Source organism: Podarcis muralis, chromosome 5 (assembly GCF_964188315.1).
Source record: "Podarcis muralis chromosome 5, rPodMur119.hap1.1, whole genome shotgun sequence".
NCBI classification, from domain to species: domain Eukaryota; kingdom Metazoa; phylum Chordata; class Lepidosauria; order Squamata; family Lacertidae; genus Podarcis; species Podarcis muralis.
Genome location: NC_135659.1, coordinates 42,547,612 through 42,566,619, shown reverse-complemented (window position 1 = coordinate 42,566,619; position 19,008 = coordinate 42,547,612). Strand labels below are relative to the sequence as shown.

The following is a 19,008-nucleotide window of genomic DNA, read 5'->3' as shown; positions in this document are numbered from 1 at the left end:
GCACAGGCATGGTCCTCACAATAAACGGATTTTTTTTTTGTTTCTTCCATGTATTTTTTGGGGGGGTCTTTTTTGTTTTTTGTTGTTTTAATGTCATAAATTTTTTGAAAATTCTAATAAATATCTTTTTTAAAAAAATAGAATTTGGATCCTCACCAATGAAACAATATTATTTGCATTCATACACGCCCCCGAGAATCATGGGAAATGTAGTTTACCCTTCAGAGAGCTACAATTCCCAGCAGCCTTAAGTTATAGTTGCCTGAATTCCTTGAGGGGGGAAATGTGAATTGAATGCACTTTTTTTAAAGGTACAGGCTGCAATCCTAACCTGCTTACTTGGGTGAAGTCCTAATCAATTCTGGCTTAACATATTTTGTATTAAGCCACAGGCGTGTTTCTGCCCCACAAACTAATCCAACTTTTTAAAGAAATGGCAATGCTATAAGATGGGTCCCTTAGCGAGAGAATGCGCATATCCTGTATGGCAGGGGAGACAATACCAGACCCACCCTAAATTCACGGCTTAATGTCTCATTCTTTGGAGCCTGGAAAGTGAATTTCTGAATTAGGGCAGTGAAGAAAAGAAAGAGCTCGGTCCTCGCCAACTGCTCTCCCAAACAAGCTCGCTTTCCTGGAAGAGAGGGAGAAAGAGACTTTTTCAGTGGAGAACTTTTGCTACAGTAAACATCTGCACAGTTTAAAACAACACTGAGAGAACAAATACTTTAAAACAGTATGTTGTTGCAAAATAAAGATAGAAATCAGTCCTCTGTATTCCCTAGTGAAGCAAATGGGAACACTGAACAAATATGATCATGGTTTTTGAGAATTTGGAATAGATACATTTCAATTAACATAAATTTCTCTCATAATCTCAAGATTAACAGAACAAAGGTGAAGTTAGAACAACATTATGTCAAACTTAAACAAAATGAAAAAATGGGTAAAAATTGGAGACTTAATAGTGGAAACGTATAATATGAAATAAGATTTGAAAGAAGGCGAGGTATTGCTGAATAAGATTTTGTAAAAGGGAACAATTTCATGTTTATTTTATTAGGAATCTTCCTAATCTGCATATAGCTTATCTAAGGGTGTGGCAAACAGAGTTAGTTGCTCAAGATCCAGATGGAAGTAGGTTTCTGTTATAGGGCAGCTGAGAAAGGTCCCAGTCAATATTCCCTAAAAAAATCCAAACTGCTTGCTTACTGGGTGGAGGGGGAGGGGAGTGTATCAACACCATTTCATGTAACATCCCACCTCCCATGGCAGCCATTTTGTGACATGCACACAGAGCACTTCCTCAAAATCCCAAATGTGACCACTGGTCCCAATAGGGTGGTAACCCCAGCAATACACAAGGCTCTCAGCAACCAAATCACCATCATATTGTCACTGTTGAAGTTCTGATGAGCAGCCCATGAACTTTTTTACCTGCAGAGAATGGCAAGAACGCTTCCCTTTTCATGAACTGATCATTTTCCAGGAAATGGCCAGGATTAAACTCATTAGGTGTTTCCCACTCATCCTTGTCAAACAGCACAGAGGTCAAATTGGCAAACATTATGGTTCCCTGGCAAAGGAGAAGCAGAGAAGAAAGTAGATAAAAATGACAAGGCGCTTTCGAGTACAGTGGTACCTTGGGTTACAAACACCTTGTGTTACAAATACTCCACTAACAAGGAAGTAGTACCTTGGGTTGAGAACTTTACCTCAGGATGAGAACAGAAATCACACAGTAGTGGCGTGGTGGCAGCGGGAGTCCCCATTAGCTAAGGTGGTACCTCAGGTTAAGAATGGTTTCAGGTTAAGATCACACCTTCGGAATGAATTAAGTATTCTCTTTGAAATTATAGCAGTACTAAGCCTCTATCCCCTGACAGAGCAAGGATATGTTCTGAAAGCAATATTTACTTCTCATTATTAAGTAATTCATCCAATGAAGTCCCACAAAAGCACAGTTCCAATATAGATTTTAAAAGACATTCAAAGTCAGGTTGGGAATCAATATGGTTTCCTCTCAAAGAAAAAGAAGAGAAGATAGTAGATTAAACTGGCAGAGAACTCTTTGTGTTTTTATCTGTGCAACTATCTACAGCAGTACTGAGCCTCCTGGATCCAAGTCCAACCATTCTTGCCTATTGCTCATGCTGGCTCAGGTTGGTAAGAGTTGGACTTGAACAACATCTGGAGGACCTCATGTTGGCCAACCCTCATTTAGAACTCTGGCTTCAAGTTTTTGTATCCTGAAGGAAGAGGAAAGGAAAATAAGAATGGTATACAGTGATACCTCGTGTTACAGATGCTTCAAGTTACAGACTCTGCTAACCCAGAAATAGTACCTCGGGTTAAGAACTTTGCTTCAGGATGAGAACAGAAATCACACAGCAGAGGCAGGAGGCCCCATTAGCTAAAGTGGTACCTCAGGTCAAGAACAGTTTCAGGTTAAGAACGGACCTGCGGAATGAATTAAGTTCTTAACCCAAGGTACCATTGTATCATCTTAATACTTACTTTGGGAATATGAAACCCAGCGAGTGTAGTGTCCTTAGTTGTCATCCGGGGCGAATTCGCAGGCACAATGTTGCTTATTCTTTGAATTTCATGAACAACCGCATTGGTATACGGCATGCTGTCCCTGTCATCCACTGCTGGCTGGCGAGACTGGCCAATCACAGAGTCTATTTCTGCTTGGACTTTTGCTGCAGAGAAAAGAAAATCTGCTATCAATACAATGAGAACAGACATAAACCAATATCTGCAAGGAAACTGCATCTTGATGTCCCACCACTGAGTACCCAGTAGATGGTGACAAGGGATAGACCCTCCTGAGTAGCGGTATCTCATTTGTGAAATTCCCTTCAACTGAAAAAGCACACAGGACTTTCACTAGTCAAGTTTCAGCAATGCCTTAAGACTTCATTCTTTTATTGAGGGGAATGTGTGTTTTCTGACGAGTCCACCTGAAGCTGCAGTATTCCGACTGTAATGAAAGGCAAATGAGCCAACTACAGTTCTACCTTGAATTTCTGGGTATATGGCCATGTAGAGCAGAGCCCAGCGCAGGGTTGTAGAAGTTGATTCTGTTCCAGAAGAAAACAGATCCAGTGTTGATTGTAGGAGGCTTTCTTCATGGAAACTGGAAGGGGCATCCTCCTTAAAGCAAAGAAAATGCACCAGGAAGTTCAGCAGTCATTAAAAACACCACCCTACTGCCAGACCCACATGGCAAGAGATCACCAGGGGATTCAGTGACTCTAATCCTGCATCTAGGGAGGGCAAGTCAACAGTCCTGTGAATAACTGATGCTGGCATAAAGTTTGGGTTTGTTCTGGTCAAGGAAAGACTTCCAATAATTCCTGGTCTGGGTTTATTCAGGGCAACTGAATCCTTTGGTCATGAGATGCCTTCACTACAGAGATTCTTTTAGTCATGTCAACTATTTGCTCTCACAAACCACCGACTAGTGGTGAAATCCCAGCAGTGAACAAGTGGGGAGGTGTCTCCCCACAAAATACATGACCTCATATTCTGTGCATGCAGAAATGTATTTTGTCTGAAGTCATAAATTCAACAGAAAGAATATGGTCAGGCACTAAGGACCATTCAGACAAGCCACATGACTAGTTATGATTTTTAATATTGCTTCTCTGCCTTCTACTACTGTTTTGTTATTAAAGATACATACTTTTTTACCTTTTCATCTCTCACCTTGGCCATTTCATTTAGGTAGGCGTCAATGAAGTCTCTGGGTTCAGATGGGTTCCAGTCTTCTTTGTGTTTTTCAATGATTTCTCTCACAAAGGATTTCACCTGCCCCCATTTTTTAAAAAGTGTCTGATGGGGCCCTGGCAAGTGCTTCATGACAGTAGGAAATACATCGTACAGCTGAGGAAACAAACACTAATATCATATATGTGAAGGAAAAACCCTCTCAAAAAAGCATTCACATCATGTCGTTGTCATGGGAAAGGAGCTAGCAGTAATAAAGTCTGGTGTGCACAGGCTCAAAGATGGCAGACTCTCTTGGAACCTGAGCAAATATTGCACTCACCACTGCTTACGATGGTACCCCATGGCAATGTCTTAACTTCTTGGTTAGAATGTACAGATTGCAAATCAAATGGCATCATTGTGGTTAGTTCTACGAACACAACTTGTAATTCACTGATTGACTTCTCAAGAAGATGATTACCATCATTTGAAAAAGGCCTTTCTCAATGCCTGCTCATGTCATGAATATGTAGTTTTTCCCTTTAATGTTATGCATCTGCATGGGGCTTCCATTCACAGATTAGAACAGGTTTGTGTCAGATCAAGTCACACCCTGTTCACATACACATAGATTTTATTCAGTCACACAGGTGACAGCCCTCCTATTCGTAATTTCATTTTCTTTTTGCTGCCAGATCTCGTGATCCACTGTTTCCATTCCATAGTGATAGGAGTGTGGGAACAGAACTCAGACACTGTACTTCCATTCTATGTGCTTTTGTACTTTTACTCTTTGTTCTCTGCTTTCGGACAGAGGAGACGTGTGTGAAGCTGCTGGTCACACTCAGCCATGTTTGTTGTTTTGATCTTTTGTAAATAAAGAAGCTTTTGCGATGCCAAATACCTACAGCCTCACTTCTTTGCTGATAATCTGCTAATGCTAAGAGCGTGCCCACAGCTCCACTGGATGTGGGTCACTGGACACCTGCGTACGAGGAACAGATATACGCATACCTCAAGCCACTTAAAAACACAACCTCTGCTGTAATAAACAATTTCACAACCCACATTGCAATATTAAAGTCTTTAGTGCCTTGACAAAAAATGCTAGAAGGCAAAAGGATGAGTCAAGAGACTTGAATGAATAGTAAGGGAGAAAACAGGAATCAGAACATGAAGAAACAGGAGGACCCAAAGCAAATGATTGCACAGTCAGCAAGAATGTAGGAATGTGTCTGGAATCAAAGCAATTCTGTTGAACTCAAAGAAGACCTACCACACTCCAAAAACTTCCCTGAATATGGCACGCCTCATCAAGCAAGTGCAATAACTTATGGAAACGGCTGTCATGGTAATCAAAGCGGTCCCCAAAAGTGATGGAACAGATGATATTTGAAACAGCATTATTAATCTGAGATTGAGGGTCAAATGGCTGCCCTGGAGAGGGAGAGAAAATGGTGCAGAAGGAATTGAGGTGCTTCTAGCTTCCATGTAACAAAAACAGTAGGCGGGGAAAGTGGTTGGATGTTGATGAGGCAGGATTTGTTTTAGCTGAAGAAATCATTTCATATTAACATTATATCTTGTAATTTAACCTGGGACACTCAGGACTCTGAGGCCCATTTATATTTATTCTCCATAGGCAATAATTATTCTGCAGTATGGTGATATTGATCTGAGAGGCAGGAGGTCAGGAAAGGGCATTTTTGTAACAATGCCTGTCAAAAAGGATAAGGACCATCCCCATCAGAGACAGTAGAGAGACACACTGATATACCAAAAATATACCAAAAACCCTACTCTATTTGCGACGTTGGTTGTCAAAATTATCAAAAATCTGCAGATATCCTCAAAACCCAACCTTTGTTCTTATTCTGTTCTAGTTCAGGGGCTTTTAGCTCCCATGGCAGGTTCCCACACAGAGCTTCACACTAGAACTTTTCTGCACCACAATGAGCCTCTGTGGAGCTTCCTATCAACACCCCCTTCGCCATCACAGGGTCATTCCAGTCCAAGCAGAGCTACATTTGTGTGAAGAAATAATGCCAGAAAGCTTCGCACCCTAGCTGATGAAGTTTTGACCTAGTTCATACAAAGTAGCAACTTAAGGTAAGTATCATAGGTGGGCCACAGGATTGTTGACTCTGGTTCTCACCTTTCTCAGCTTCTATTGCTTCATTTAAGTAACGGCTTTCCTCCTGTATTCTTTCTTCTAAAGACCTTTTGCCCATACCAAAGTTTCTGAGTGTTGATAAGGCAAATCGTCTTTGTTGTTTCCAGATGAGACCATTAGAGAAGACCAGCCCTAGATGGGAAGGAGTAATAAGTACGTAGAGCAAGTAAGTAGATTTAGCAATCCTGTTAATTCCAAGATGGACTCCTCTTTGCTTTCCATTATTCTGCTTGCCTGCTCATGACATTTGGAAAGACTGCAAGGCATTAGAAACTAGCCAATTTGTGCTGGTGGCTTTTATCTGGTTGCTCTGAATTCTGCCGTTTGCTGTTACTGCTGTTTCATTGAAACTTTTTGTGTGTTTCACTGTTTGGGAAGATTTTTTAATACCAATTTTATTTTGTCCTGTGAAACACTGTGGGAACTCTCGATAGAAGAGCAGCATTAAAAAAATACTGACAGGTGACGAAGTCATGAGGTTAATATATTTTGTTCCTTCCTCTCCTTAAGCCACTCAGGCTTTCTTTTTTCCTGGAATTAACTGGTTTAGATTTAAAATGGGGGTCCCACTCTAGTCCCTGCTGTAATTATTCACACCCTTCCTTTCCTCATGGTTAATAGATTTATTTTATTTTTTATTTTTGTTTCATTTTGCTATGTTAACGTCAACCTAACGTCCCTCCTTAGGTTGGCTTGTGAACTGTAGTCCTTTTTCAGGATTTGCCCTATAAGTAGATAAATGACTATGAAGAAGATACTACCTGTTCCTTTCATGCTTAAGCACTAACTATTATTCCATCTCTACTAGTGATGGGACAGAAATTCAGTTCATCTTGAATTTAAATGTAACCTTACTTCAGTCTCACTTCCTGAAACAATGAGCAAACTGGAGTGTTACTGATGTGTAAGTGTTTCAAACTGAAGAATGGAAAAATGAAGAACTGATTGAAAGAAAAACCGACAGATTCCTCCATCCATAATAATGCCTGGTTCTTATTTACAAGCTGTTTATCTTCAGTACTCAATACTGAATTGTGAGTTCAGTTAATTTAAACAGTTTAGTAGGTATACTTTTATAACACAGCTTACTACTAGTAGTTTAAAGATGCAAGGAATGAAAATGAAGATTAAGGAAAGATCTAACAATGAGTCCTGAATATTTTTTATTTTTTTATAATATTTTTTATTGCGTTTCTTTTCATAGGTTCATAAATTCAAGAGCATACAAAAGTAAGAAACAAGAAACAGATTTTAAAGATAGAGAAAAAATAAGAAAGAATAGATATATAACAGATCATCTTTCCATAATTTACCACTGCCAATTGGACCTCCTCACGTCTTCCAAACCTTGCGTTCTTTACAATAACAATGTCAGCCATTTGTTACCTTATTTCACAACTTACTGTAGCTTTCAATTATTATGTTTCCAAATTCAAAATGTTGTAACTCAATTTTAGTACCTTTAAAATAAACATAATATATTTGTTTCACATTGTCTCCTCTTTTTTTTTTGTTATCACTTACTTTACCATTTACTTAATCAAATTGCTAAAGCATAACATTTCCTAATCGTGCACAATCTTAGCATTCATACAGCTTATAGTGTTTTTGCAAATAGTCTTTAAATTTTTTCCAGTCCTCCTCTATTGTTTCCTCGTCCAGATCTCGGATTCTGCCAGTCATTTCAGCTAATTCCATATAGTCCATCAACTGCGTCTGCCATTCCTCCAGTGTGGGTAAATCTTGTGTCTTCCAGTGCTTCGCGATAAGAATTCTTGCTGCTGTGGTTGCATACATGAACAAAGTTCTATCCTTCTTTGACACCTTCCGGTCCACCATGCCCAGGAGGAAGGCCTCCGGTTTCTTGGGAAAGGTATATCTAAATACCTTTTTCAGTTCATTATAAATCATTTCCCAAAAGGCCTTCACTTTTGGGCAGGTCCACCACAGGTGAAAGAATGTCCCTTCTGCCTCCTGACATTTCCAACATTTATTATCAGACAGGTGGTATATCTTAGCTAGCTTGACTGGGGTCATGTACCACCGGTATACCATTTTCATAATGTTTTCTTTCAAGGCACTACATGCCGTGAACTTCATTCCGGTGTTCCATAACCTTTCCCAGTCCTCAGACATAATGTTATGCCCGACATCCTGTGCCCATTTTATCATGGCAGATTTAACTGTCTCATCCTGTGTGTTCCATTTAAGCAGCAAGTTATACATTCTCGAAAGTACCTTAGTCTTTGGTTCTAACAGTTCCGTCTCTAATTTCGATTTTTCCACCTGGAAACCAACTTTTTTATCCATTTTAAAAACCTCTTGAATTTGAGCATAATGTAGCCAGTCTCGCACCTTGCTTTTTAGTTTATCCTCGCTCTGCAACTTCCAATTATCTCCAGTTCTTTCAATTATTTCCCAATATTTTGGCCAGTAGGCCTCCATATTGGGTCTTTTTCGGGCCTTGGCCTCCACCGGTGATAACCACCTCGGGGTCTTACCTTCTAATAGGTCTTTGTATTTCATCCAGACCGCACAATGAGTCCTGAATATTTAAACTTGAGGAATAATCTAAAAGGTTCCCCAATCAATGCAGACCATTAAAAATAAAAAATAAAAAGGAATTATTTAATTATCTAAATAATTGACAACATTAAAAGAAACTTACCAGATGACCCATATATTCCCTGGATACCAGGACTACTTGGTCGATCTACAAAGTTTTCACCCTGATGGACAAGAGCCTCTTTCACCAGATGCAATCCATTCACAACCACAAACCTCATGCTTCCAACCTGAAGACTGTAGACATTGCCGTATTTTTCTATAAGCTGAATGGAGATTGAGGAAGAATGTAAGAAATGATTTATCCTCTCTATATATTATATATTAATTTGTCTGCTTAGTGCTTCTTGAATGCCTATATGGAAGAAGGGAACTTTGATTGCCATCAAATATATCGGGGACATCATAAATGCCAAAATAGTTTCCAGGGTCTGTACATGGACAGGTCCCCTCCATCCTCCACCTGCAATGTATTCACAAGAGTTGCTGCTTATTTGCATGTAGTAACTTTGCCTAGTCTACCACACAGAGTTGTTGCAAAGATAAAAGTGGGGAAGGTAGGACAAGGAGCAACAAAACATACAAACACACACAAAAAATACTCTGCCAACCACGGTAAGCGAAAGGCAGTTGTAAGATCCAGATTTGTTACAAATAACTGTAGAATAAAATAGATCCTCAAAGTTCAGAGGCAAAACACTTCTGGATACCATATTCTGGGAACAAACAAAAAGAAAGGCATTTTTCTTGGTGCCCCACATATGGGCTCCTCGCAGACATCAGGCTGACCTCTCTCAGAATCAGGATGCTAAACCTGGCAGCATCTCCACCTGCTTCTCCAGCCAGGGTCTTACACTCCTTTCCAGTGCAATGTAGGGGCATATTTTGGTAGTATGGCACCCTGAGAGTGACCAAAATCTGGCACACATAAATGGATCTTCACAATGATCGATCCTCTCAATTCTTTGCCCACTTGGCTCAGTGCCCTATGCCAGGGAACCATTTGCACCACCCCAAATCTGGCACAGCAGTGTAGTATTTAATTCATGCCATAGGTTTTTCCTTCATCCTTACCTTTTGTAATGAAATGTGAGGCTTCTTGAAATCCACATGTAGCATATTACCCAGCAAAGGAAGAGGCATGGGCCCTGGGGGGTAATTCCTTGGGCGAATATTTCTCTTGTAATCAGCAACAAGTAGAAATGTAGCCAGAAACACCAGAACGACCTGCAGGGACAAGGCCTCCCAGAGGACAGAGAGCAGCTGCAGCAGCATCTTCAACCCCACCTAGGTGTTCCTTTTGCAGATTGGTCTGCTGTCTGCTGAGGGAAACCCGAATCTGATCCCACTAGAGCAGCCACACCTGTGTTCTTGGCTAGTGCACCTGTAGAAATGAGAGCAAAGTCTGCCTATATAGCTGTACATATCTCCCCGTGCAAATCAAAGAAATAAAAACTTACAGTAAGCAGGATGCCTTCTGCTCCTGAAAGGTTTGGATCAGGGGTAGTTTCAGCAACTCTGACCTCTGGCTAAGGAGGCCAGAGGAGTCTATCTGCTCGCCTTCTGTTCAATATTGCATAGATTATATTTTGTTTTGGCAACAGTACGACTAGATCTGGGACTGGGAACCAGCACCTCTCCTGATATTTTTGGTCTCCAACTCCCAGCAGCCCCGGCCAGTATGGCCAATAGACAGGGATGATGGGAGAAGGATCATTCAGAGGGCCAGAGCCCTCTAGTACTAGGCAGTTTTAGCCAGCAGCAGACCATGCAGAAGGGAAGAAATTGATGCAATGCAAATGCATTGCCAAGAGCAGCAGATTAGCTCCGTCACTGCGGTGTTGCTTCTCTCCCTCCCATAAGCAGCAGCAACTCAGCTCTCGTGAGTTTCATTGAGCACTACCATATCATGTAGTACTAGTCTTAGCCAGGGCTTTTTTCCCCAGCCAGAACTCACCAGAACTCAGTTCCGGCACCTTTCATGCAGAGGTTTAGGAAGGTCAGGTGGTACCTGGTGCGGAACATTTCTTGTCACCCCTCCCCATTGATTGATTGATTGATTTTTGCCTGCAGAAATGGTTTTACATTATATCATGTTTTCTTACAAAGGAATGTGGATTCTGAGCCTCTGATAACAAGTAGGCGACTATAGACAGATACTTATATCTACAGGATGGATTGTGTTATTTTATTTATATTTATTGTTTATTTATTTAATAAAATTTATTTCAAAAAACATGCAAAGCGGTTTACCAAAATAAAAAACCACCACAGCAGTAAATTCAAGAAAAATTAACAATCCTACTTTAAAACAAAAGCTAAAATATCACGATTAAAATTACTTCAACTTCCTAAGCATCTAGGTATGCTTGCCTAAAGAATAATTCTTTTATCAGGTGGCCGAAAAAAGTCTAGCAAAGGCATGTGCTTTGTTGAAATTTCAGCCTTCACGACACAGGAAAACGGCCAAGTAAACAGATATTTTGGTGGAGGAGGGTCAAGATATTAACTGACATGCATGAAATTTCATATGGAGCTATATAATCCCTGGTGTAGTAAGACAGGACCTTTGGAGCAGGCATTTTTTTTTAAAAAAAAGTTTTTTATGAACTGCCCTAGTAGGGCAGTAATTGTTCCTTCATCATTTGTCACCCCCCTCCATGATGGCATCTGGGGTGACCCGCCCCCCTTCCTATGCCCCTGCTTTCATGTGGGCCTCATTGCCATTATAAGAGAACAAGGGAGGTGTTGATGGTGAGTTCTGGCACTTCCTTTTTCTAGAAAAATAGCACTGGTCTTAATACAAGAATGTGCAAACTGTACTTATAATCATCAGATGGACATGTGGAATGGTGCCCATAATGGAGTTGAGGGGCAAGGAGCCCTTAATTGTTATGCCCCTAGGTGTCTTGGTATGCAATGCGGGTGAAAAATGGAGGACAAATGGCTGCAAACTACAAAAGCATGGACTTCTGCTGGGGGAGGTCACCCAGTCACTAAAATGTTGCTGTGGAAACCAGAGGCCCTAATCTCTTTGGGCCCAGAGGCACTTCTGAAACTATTTAGGACACTACAAAATACCCATTTCACAGAACAAATAATAGTGAAGCTCAGAAATACTTCTTTCCAGAACAAAGCAAACCACTTACACCCACGCAACTCAAATAAACCAGACCCTAAAAGCTCTAATAATAATAATCAGGAAATCCCCACTTCCAGCCAAACATCATCAGAGGCTTGTAGAGGAACTTTGTTGGGGGCCCCATATGTCGATTAACTTCAGGTGCATTGTTTATATAAGCTGTAAACCATATACAGGGTTGATGGTTATGATTGTGTAAACATGTTGTCAATGGGATTTTTAATCTACTTTCCTGATCAGTTAGTTCCAAGGCGGAAATTAAATCTTTTGATTATACAAGAAAAGTAAAACTTTTTTAAAAAACATATACAGTAGATCTTCATTGAGTCTTTACGCTATATCATATCAAGGTCATTACTCAACCATAAGATATTACTACAAATAAACAAACTACCAAAAAAGATATTCAGAATCTAGATCAGATCATAGCATGGTAAGATACGAAACATGACAACAGAGTTAATATAAACAAAAGCAGCACTTGAATATTTAGTTGTCTTCCTCTTCTGTTACGTTCTTGCAAAATTTCTGGAAAACAATTTAAGTATTTCCCTTTGCACGTCAGGATATCTACACCGATTTATATATTGTTGAAAGTATCCAGCTATGCCCTGTCCATCTTTATGCTCAAACAAAAGGAAACACAATGGGGGACTTCCGCTTTTACCACAGCTGCAACAGCTGTGAGCTCTGACTGCAGTAAGCAGGTCAGGGCACACACACTGGTACTGTGAGGGGCAACGTTGGGCTAAACGACCCCTGAAAAGGCTTGGAAGGAAGCCCAAGTCAAAAGGAACTTCGGCAGTGTCTTTTTGGAGTCCTGGCACCCCTCGCCAAAAGGAAAAAAAACCGGCTGAGGTGGGGGAGAATTCAGGCACAGAAAAGAACATCAAACAGGCCAGTGAAAAGCCTCACATCACTGAAGCAGCGACAAGATGGTAAAATCTCTATTTCTATATTAAAATAAACGTAAAGTGGTGGCAGCAGCAATAAAACCTAAAAGGAAATAAGACGAAGGGGAAAAAGGGAACTCGGGGTGGAAACCCTCATGGAGTGAGTAAACCCAAAACAAAATAAAGAGTAACAATAGCAGAGGAGAAGTAATGCTACCACAAAAGTAAAGGGAAGACAGAAGAATGGGGAAAAATATGGAGAGAGTGTAAAGAAATCACTCAGATTGCAATCAAACTATTTGAAAAGCACACTATCTGAAACAGACTTACTACAAAGTGCAAAGCAGTGCAGGCTGCCTGTTGTTGGAGCTGGGTGGAGTGAAGCAGCTGCTTTGAAGCTGAATGTCCTTGAAGGAAAGATAAGGGCAAAGGAAGAAGGAACGCTGTGGGGGAAAGGAGGGGAATTTAACAGGTAAGATGGCATCGAGAGTCTAAAGAAGCTGAGTAACCATCAAGAAGGAGGAAGGAGGAGGAAGTGACGAAGACAAAATAGTAAAAGAGAGGATTAAACGAGGGCAGAAGCTGGCAAATTGAGTAAATAAGAACACAGTGACACCCAGTGGACAAAGTAGGAAAAGCAGTAATAAAGGAAAATTGAAGTAATAGAAGGACATCTGGTGGTTGCAAAAGAGAATGCAAAATGTCTCATGCAATTAAAAAACAGATGACTGGAACTGGAAGTCAACAGCAACAACTAAGAAGAAACTCAGGCCTTGAAGAAATGGATTTGAAGGAGCTTATTATTAGTTTGAAATTGGACGTTGGAGGATTGAGAAAAGAGTTGGAAGAAAAAATCAACACAATTGATGGGAGATTAGAAAAATTAGAAAACACAATGAAAAAAATGAAAAAGAAAATGAAGAAATAGAGAAAAAATTAACAGAAGTCTTAGAAGGAATGAAGAAGACAGATAAGAAAATACAAGAAATTAAGAATAAAAATCAACAAATGGAAGAGATGGTGAAGAAAATTAGCAAAGAACAAAGGGAACAAAGAAAAGAAATGGTCAAATTGAAAAAGGAGATGTAGGAACAAAAAGCAATCCAGGAAGCTACTGGGGATGCGCTAGCAATGATACAGATGCAGATTAAAGAGAAGACCTTGAGATTCAGGAATGTTCCAGAAGAGGAGAAGGAGGATATTTGGAAGAAGATGACTGAAACTTTAGCAAAGTGGCTACATTTACAGGATAAAGACATAATTGAACAGACAGAGAAAATCTTCAGAGTGAACTCAAGGAAAGCAAAAATGAACAAATGGCCGGCAGACTCCCTCATTGTATTCACATCAAATTGGATGAAAGATAAGATCCTCCAAGCAAAGAGTAAGAACAAATTAACCATAGATGGAAAGGAAATAATAATTTTACGAGAAGTCCCACCCAGGTTGATAAAAAAGAGACAGCAATTCCAATTTCTAACAAATGCACTAAAGGCCAAATCAATATCCTTCAGATGGGAATACCCAGTGGGGATTTCCTTCAATTTCAAAGGAAAAAGAAGACAATTTGAGACATTTGAGGAAGCAGATATATTTTGGAGGAACTATGCCAGTGGTAAATAATCAGACCAATAGCTATTACAAAATCCTTCTCCTTCGCCACTGCAGATAATTTAAACTCTTTCTGCTAACTTTCTAATTTTTTAACTAACAAAGAATGAAATTCAAATTGTTATCTTGGAACGTAAATGGTCTAAACAATAGGAGGAAGAGGCAGAAAATAGAACGTATCTTAGAGAGGCAGAAGTGGGACCTTGCTTGTTTACAAGAAACCCACATCAATACTAAGCATTAAAGATTATTGGTAAAACCAAAGTTAGGGGAAGAATTCATAGCATCTGATGTAAGAAAAAAGAGGGGGGTTGTAATGTATGTTAAAAGCAAATACGAACCAGAATTGTTATATGAAGATAAAGAGGGGAGGATTGTAATAGTCAAAATATCACTAGAGGGGGAACCAATTGTGGTAGCGGGAATCTATGGATCAAATAAAAGAAAATCAGAATTCTGTGTTAAAGTAAGATCACTATTAATGGAATATATAGATATGAAAATTATTGTGTTAGGGGATTTAAATTGAGTAATGGAACTAGAATTGGATAGATTGCAGAAGAAGGGGGGGGGGGGATGAAGGGAAGCTGCCAGAAAGCTTTGTGGTAATGGTAAAGATTTTTGATTTAGTGGATATATGGAGATATAAATATCCTGTCGCAAAGTTCACATATTTCTCAGAACCAAAAAATTCGTATAGTCGAATCGATAGTATATGGATTACTAAGGATATGACAATTGAAGCAGAGAATGCCGAAATATTACCAAAAACTCTTACAGATCACAATCCAGTATCATTAACTCTTAAAGGAAAAGAAGAGAAAAGGGGGTGGGGGAGGTGGAGAATGAATGTTTTCTTATTAAAAAACCAAAAAGTAATACAAGGAGCCAGAAAGTTGATGAAGGAATATTTTGAAAACAATTGGAGGAAAGGGACAGATGTTAAAACAGTGTGGGATGCTGGGAAGGCAGTTATTAGGGGATATTTCATACAACAAAACTCAATAGCATATAAGAATAAAGAAAAAAAGAAAAGGGAGCTTTTAGAAGAAATTAAAAGGAAGGAAAAAATGGCCTATGCAAGCAAAAATAAAGAGAGATTAAATTAGGAAATTAAATTACTGAGAGTAGAATATAATAAAATGATAGAACAGGAGGTAGAACAACAAATCAAATTTTGGAAATATAAAAATTTTGAATGGGCAAATAAACCAGGCAAGATCCTTGCCTGGCAATTAAAAAAACAAAGAAATGAAAAATTAATAAATAAAATAAAAGTAGAAGAGAGGACAATAAGGGATATGACACAAATTAAAAAAGAATTTGAAAAATATTACAAAAAATTATATCAAAAAGATAAACAGTAAGAACATTGTTCTTTAAAACCCGATTTGAATCGCGACAGGTTCAATAGTGCCAATCTTGGGGTAAGCAGTAAATCCTGTTGCATTATTCTAGAATTTTTATAAACATCTTCTCCCCCAAAGCATTGGACATCCCAAACAATTCCACAAATGTTTTCATGGAAATCTGTCAGGGAACTGCCATCAGTGCCAGAGGGAGAGAGCAAAAGCCAGAGGGATTATAGAGAGCGTCCAGGGATCGGGAGAAGCAGCTCATCGGATGGGGAAGAGAATCAGCATAGCACCAGTGGAGAGGTGGTGCAGGAGCCGGCAGTGGCGAGGCGGTCCCATGACTCCTTGCCTGGGACAAGCGGGGAGGGAAAGGGTCCTCCACTGCCCACACCCACTTTGCGCAGAAGGCTTTCGTGCAGAGAGGGAAGGCGGAGACTGGGCGTCAAAGAGCTTCTTTACTGGAAGAAGTTTAAGAAACGCCCACTCACGGATTCTGCCAGCGACTGAGTCAGCCACGGGTGAGTGGCACTCCGGACAGATAAAGTTTACTTTGGCAGCCCAGCCAGGTGTTTGCAACCAGCCAGGGAGATATTTGCCTGCTTGCGCACGAGCAACCCCTGTAAAACATTACAAAATCACTTTACAAACTCAGTTTTCACCTTGTTATTGACTTTGTTTATTCAAACAAAGCCTAGGACTTGCCGATCAGAAGGTCAGCGGTTCGAATCCCCGCAACGGGGTGAGCTCCCGTTGCTCGGTCCCTGCTCCTGCCAACCTAGCAGTTTGAAAGCACATCAAAGTGCAAGTAGATAAATAGGTACCGCTCCAGCAGGAAGGTAAACGGCGTTTCCGTGCACTGCTCTGGTTTGCCAGAAGCAGCTTAGTCATGGAGGCCACAAGACCTGGAAGCTGTACGCCAGCACCCTCGGCCAATAAAGCGAGATGAGCACCGCAACCCCAGAGTCGGTCACGACTGGAGCTAATGGTCAGGAGTCCCTGTACCTTTATAAGCACATTTAAACACTGCCTTGAGAGTGGGGCCAACAATACAGAACAGCAAGAACTGGTTATGTAACAAGGGAGAGTTCTTGTATGTTCATTAAGATGCATTGATGCAGCTAACATATTAAGCTCTTTGCATGATTGCAATGAACAAAAGTGCCTTGTAACACTTTTTAATTTTGTAAACATAGGCAGGAATTCCGTTAGAGCTAGATCTGGAGTTGTGAGCACACCCTTTTCTATAAACAAACCTATGCCTTTTTCCCACTGCAGCCAGAACAAGCTTGTGTTCTGTCAGGCTCAGACCCTAAGGATCCACAGTTGTTGTTTTCAATTGATTTTTATTGACATTTTCTCAGAAAAGTAAGAAATACATAATAACAAAACATGTATAACAAAACTTGGCTATGAACTTAGTCCTGGTACTACTGGCTGATGCATATAAGACAAGAAGAGGTAAGGTGTAGAAAGAACAATCTGGAAAAGCAAGATCTAAAGATCAAAAGTGTTTAGGTATAACATGAGTGCATAATGGACATTGAAGATCTGTGGGGAGGACTGCTCCCTGTTGTCAGGAAACAAATTCAACAGATGGAAATCCTGCAGCAACATGACTTACCAGGATGGAAATCCTGCAACAACATGACTTACCAGCTGCTCTCTTCAGTGACGGGAACCAGTTAGAGCTGCACAGGAAGACCTATTCAGTAGGCTCTTTAGAAGAGAGCCAGAGGAAGCCCACAGTGTCTTGGGGCCCTGGCCTTGATTCTGACCTTCCTTTACAAAGGGTGAAAGCAAGCTATTTGTTCCCTCTCCCGCGAGGGGAGAGAGAAAAACAAGCAAGACCTTTCCCCCTGTTTTGAGCCAATGAGCAAACTGCAAGTTTTGGACACAAGCTGATAGAAACAGCCCAGGGTCCTAAAGACCTTCTGATTCCTGCTTTTCTATCCAGCTTCTTGTCTTGCTGTTCACTTTTCATAGCAACTGGGAAGCATCTGGCACAGGTATTCCCTTGAAGCTATTTTGTGCAAATAGTGGGTGGGTGGGTGGGTGGCAAAAGCAAAGTGTTCTGCTTAATTCCAGGCACTCAAAGATCCCTATATAGCAAATTCTAAGTACAATGTACACATCTTTACTCAGATGTAATTCTCATGGGGCTTTTAATGGAGCTTTGTCTCAGGTAAATCAAATTATAGTAGACAGGGTAGATTAAGAACAGTTGAAGCATCATAACTGTACATTGGTACCTCAGGTTAAGTACTTAATTCGTTCCGGAGGTCCGTACTTAACCTGAAACTGTTCTTAACCTGAAGCACCACTTTAGCTAATGGGGCCTCCGGCTGCTGCTTCGCCGCCGGAGCACGATTTCTGTTCTTATCCTGAAGCAAAGTTCTTAACCTGAAGCACTATTTCTGGGTTAGTGGAGTCTTTAACCTGAAGCGTATGTAACCTGAGGTACCACTGTACTAAATACTGCTGCTCCTTTGTTCTCCCTCCTTCCTCCCAATCAAATGAAACTTCCCTGCCTGGTTACTCAGAAGTAAGTCCCAATGTACTCAACGAGGAGGACTCTCAGGTAATGTGTATAGGCTTACAGGCTCCATCTTAAGGGGGCATGGGTTCATTTACAGTCTGTTTTAGCTATGCGCTGCTGCTGTTGCCTTCCTACGGTGTCATTCTTGGTTTTTTATTGTTTACTTTTGTTTTTATGATTTACATAGACACCATTTACAAATTATTGGGGGTTAGATGGAAATGCTGAACTATAACTGAATGTGTTTTAAAGATACATGCTGCAATCCCAACCCTACTTGCCCTAATGAATTAGGTTAAGCCCTAATGAATTCTGGCGAAACTTAATTAGGATTATGAGGTAAAATTAGGATTTGGAGGTAAAATTGGTAATGATATATTGGGCTAAAGATATTGGACATAGCATACAGTTATAAGATTGGGAGAGGTTATGGAATGAAGGTATTACCGTATTTTTCACCCTATAGGGCGCACTGGCCCATAGGACGCACCTCGTTTTTTTGGGGGGGGGGGGAATTAAACTAGAATTTTAAAAAAAACCTAGAAGAGTAAACTATTGGAGGACTTTATAATGGACTAAAAACTGTAGTGAAAATAAACGACTAAAAAACAGACCCGCTGAGGAAAAATAACTTGAGAAATCTGACATACCTGTTGGGAGAAGGGAAAGAGAAGTGTGGAGGTGTGCTGAGTCACGGGAACCCTCCGCCATTGACAGAGACTGCTAGAAACAGGGACAGGAAGAGAAGACGAAGAGGAGTCCTTAAAGATCCCAGAGAGAGTTTCTAAAGTTTCCGGAGAGAGAAAGACAGGGAAGGAAAGAAGATACAATGACATGTGTGGCTGTTAAAAGCAATTACAACCAGAAGAATACACTAATAGAGACTACAGCACCACCTATTGGATATAAATAGAAAGACAAGAATAATTTAAAAATTCACCACAGATGGTACTTAACTCCTGACAGACTGTCAAAAATAAATAAAAGGAACAACGAGAAATGTTGGAAATGTAACA

The 19,008-nt window shown here is 40.3% G+C and overlaps 1 protein-coding gene across 6 annotated transcripts; it reads right to left on the bottom strand.

Annotated features, from left to right (window-relative positions):
• Positions 1-65: 65 nt before the first annotated feature.
• Positions 66-18,821, bottom strand: LOC114598919 (cytochrome P450 2J2-like). 6 transcript variants are annotated; one of them, XM_077928692.1, is made up of 11 exons: positions 17,110-17,389; positions 15,945-16,073; positions 9,530-9,839; positions 8,559-8,721; positions 5,873-6,022; positions 4,994-5,154; positions 3,700-3,891; positions 3,024-3,159; positions 2,518-2,705; positions 1,438-1,576; positions 66-634 (listed from the first exon to the last, which is right to left on the bottom strand). In XM_077928692.1, exons 3-11 carry the CDS (start codon positions 9,728-9,730, stop codon positions 459-461), a joined length of 1,506 nt encoding a protein of 501 aa, XP_077784818.1. In that variant the 5' UTR covers positions 9,731-9,839; positions 15,945-16,073; positions 17,110-17,389; the 3' UTR covers positions 66-458. The 6 variants fall into 6 exon arrangements, with proteins under 6 accessions (XP_077784818.1, XP_028589127.2, XP_028589128.2 ...); XM_028733294.2 differs by lacking the exons at positions 15,945-16,073; positions 17,110-17,389 and adding an exon at positions 18,643-18,821; XM_028733295.2 differs by lacking the exon at positions 15,945-16,073 and having other exon boundaries at positions 17,110-17,387.
• Positions 18,822-19,008: the final 187 nt, after the last annotated feature.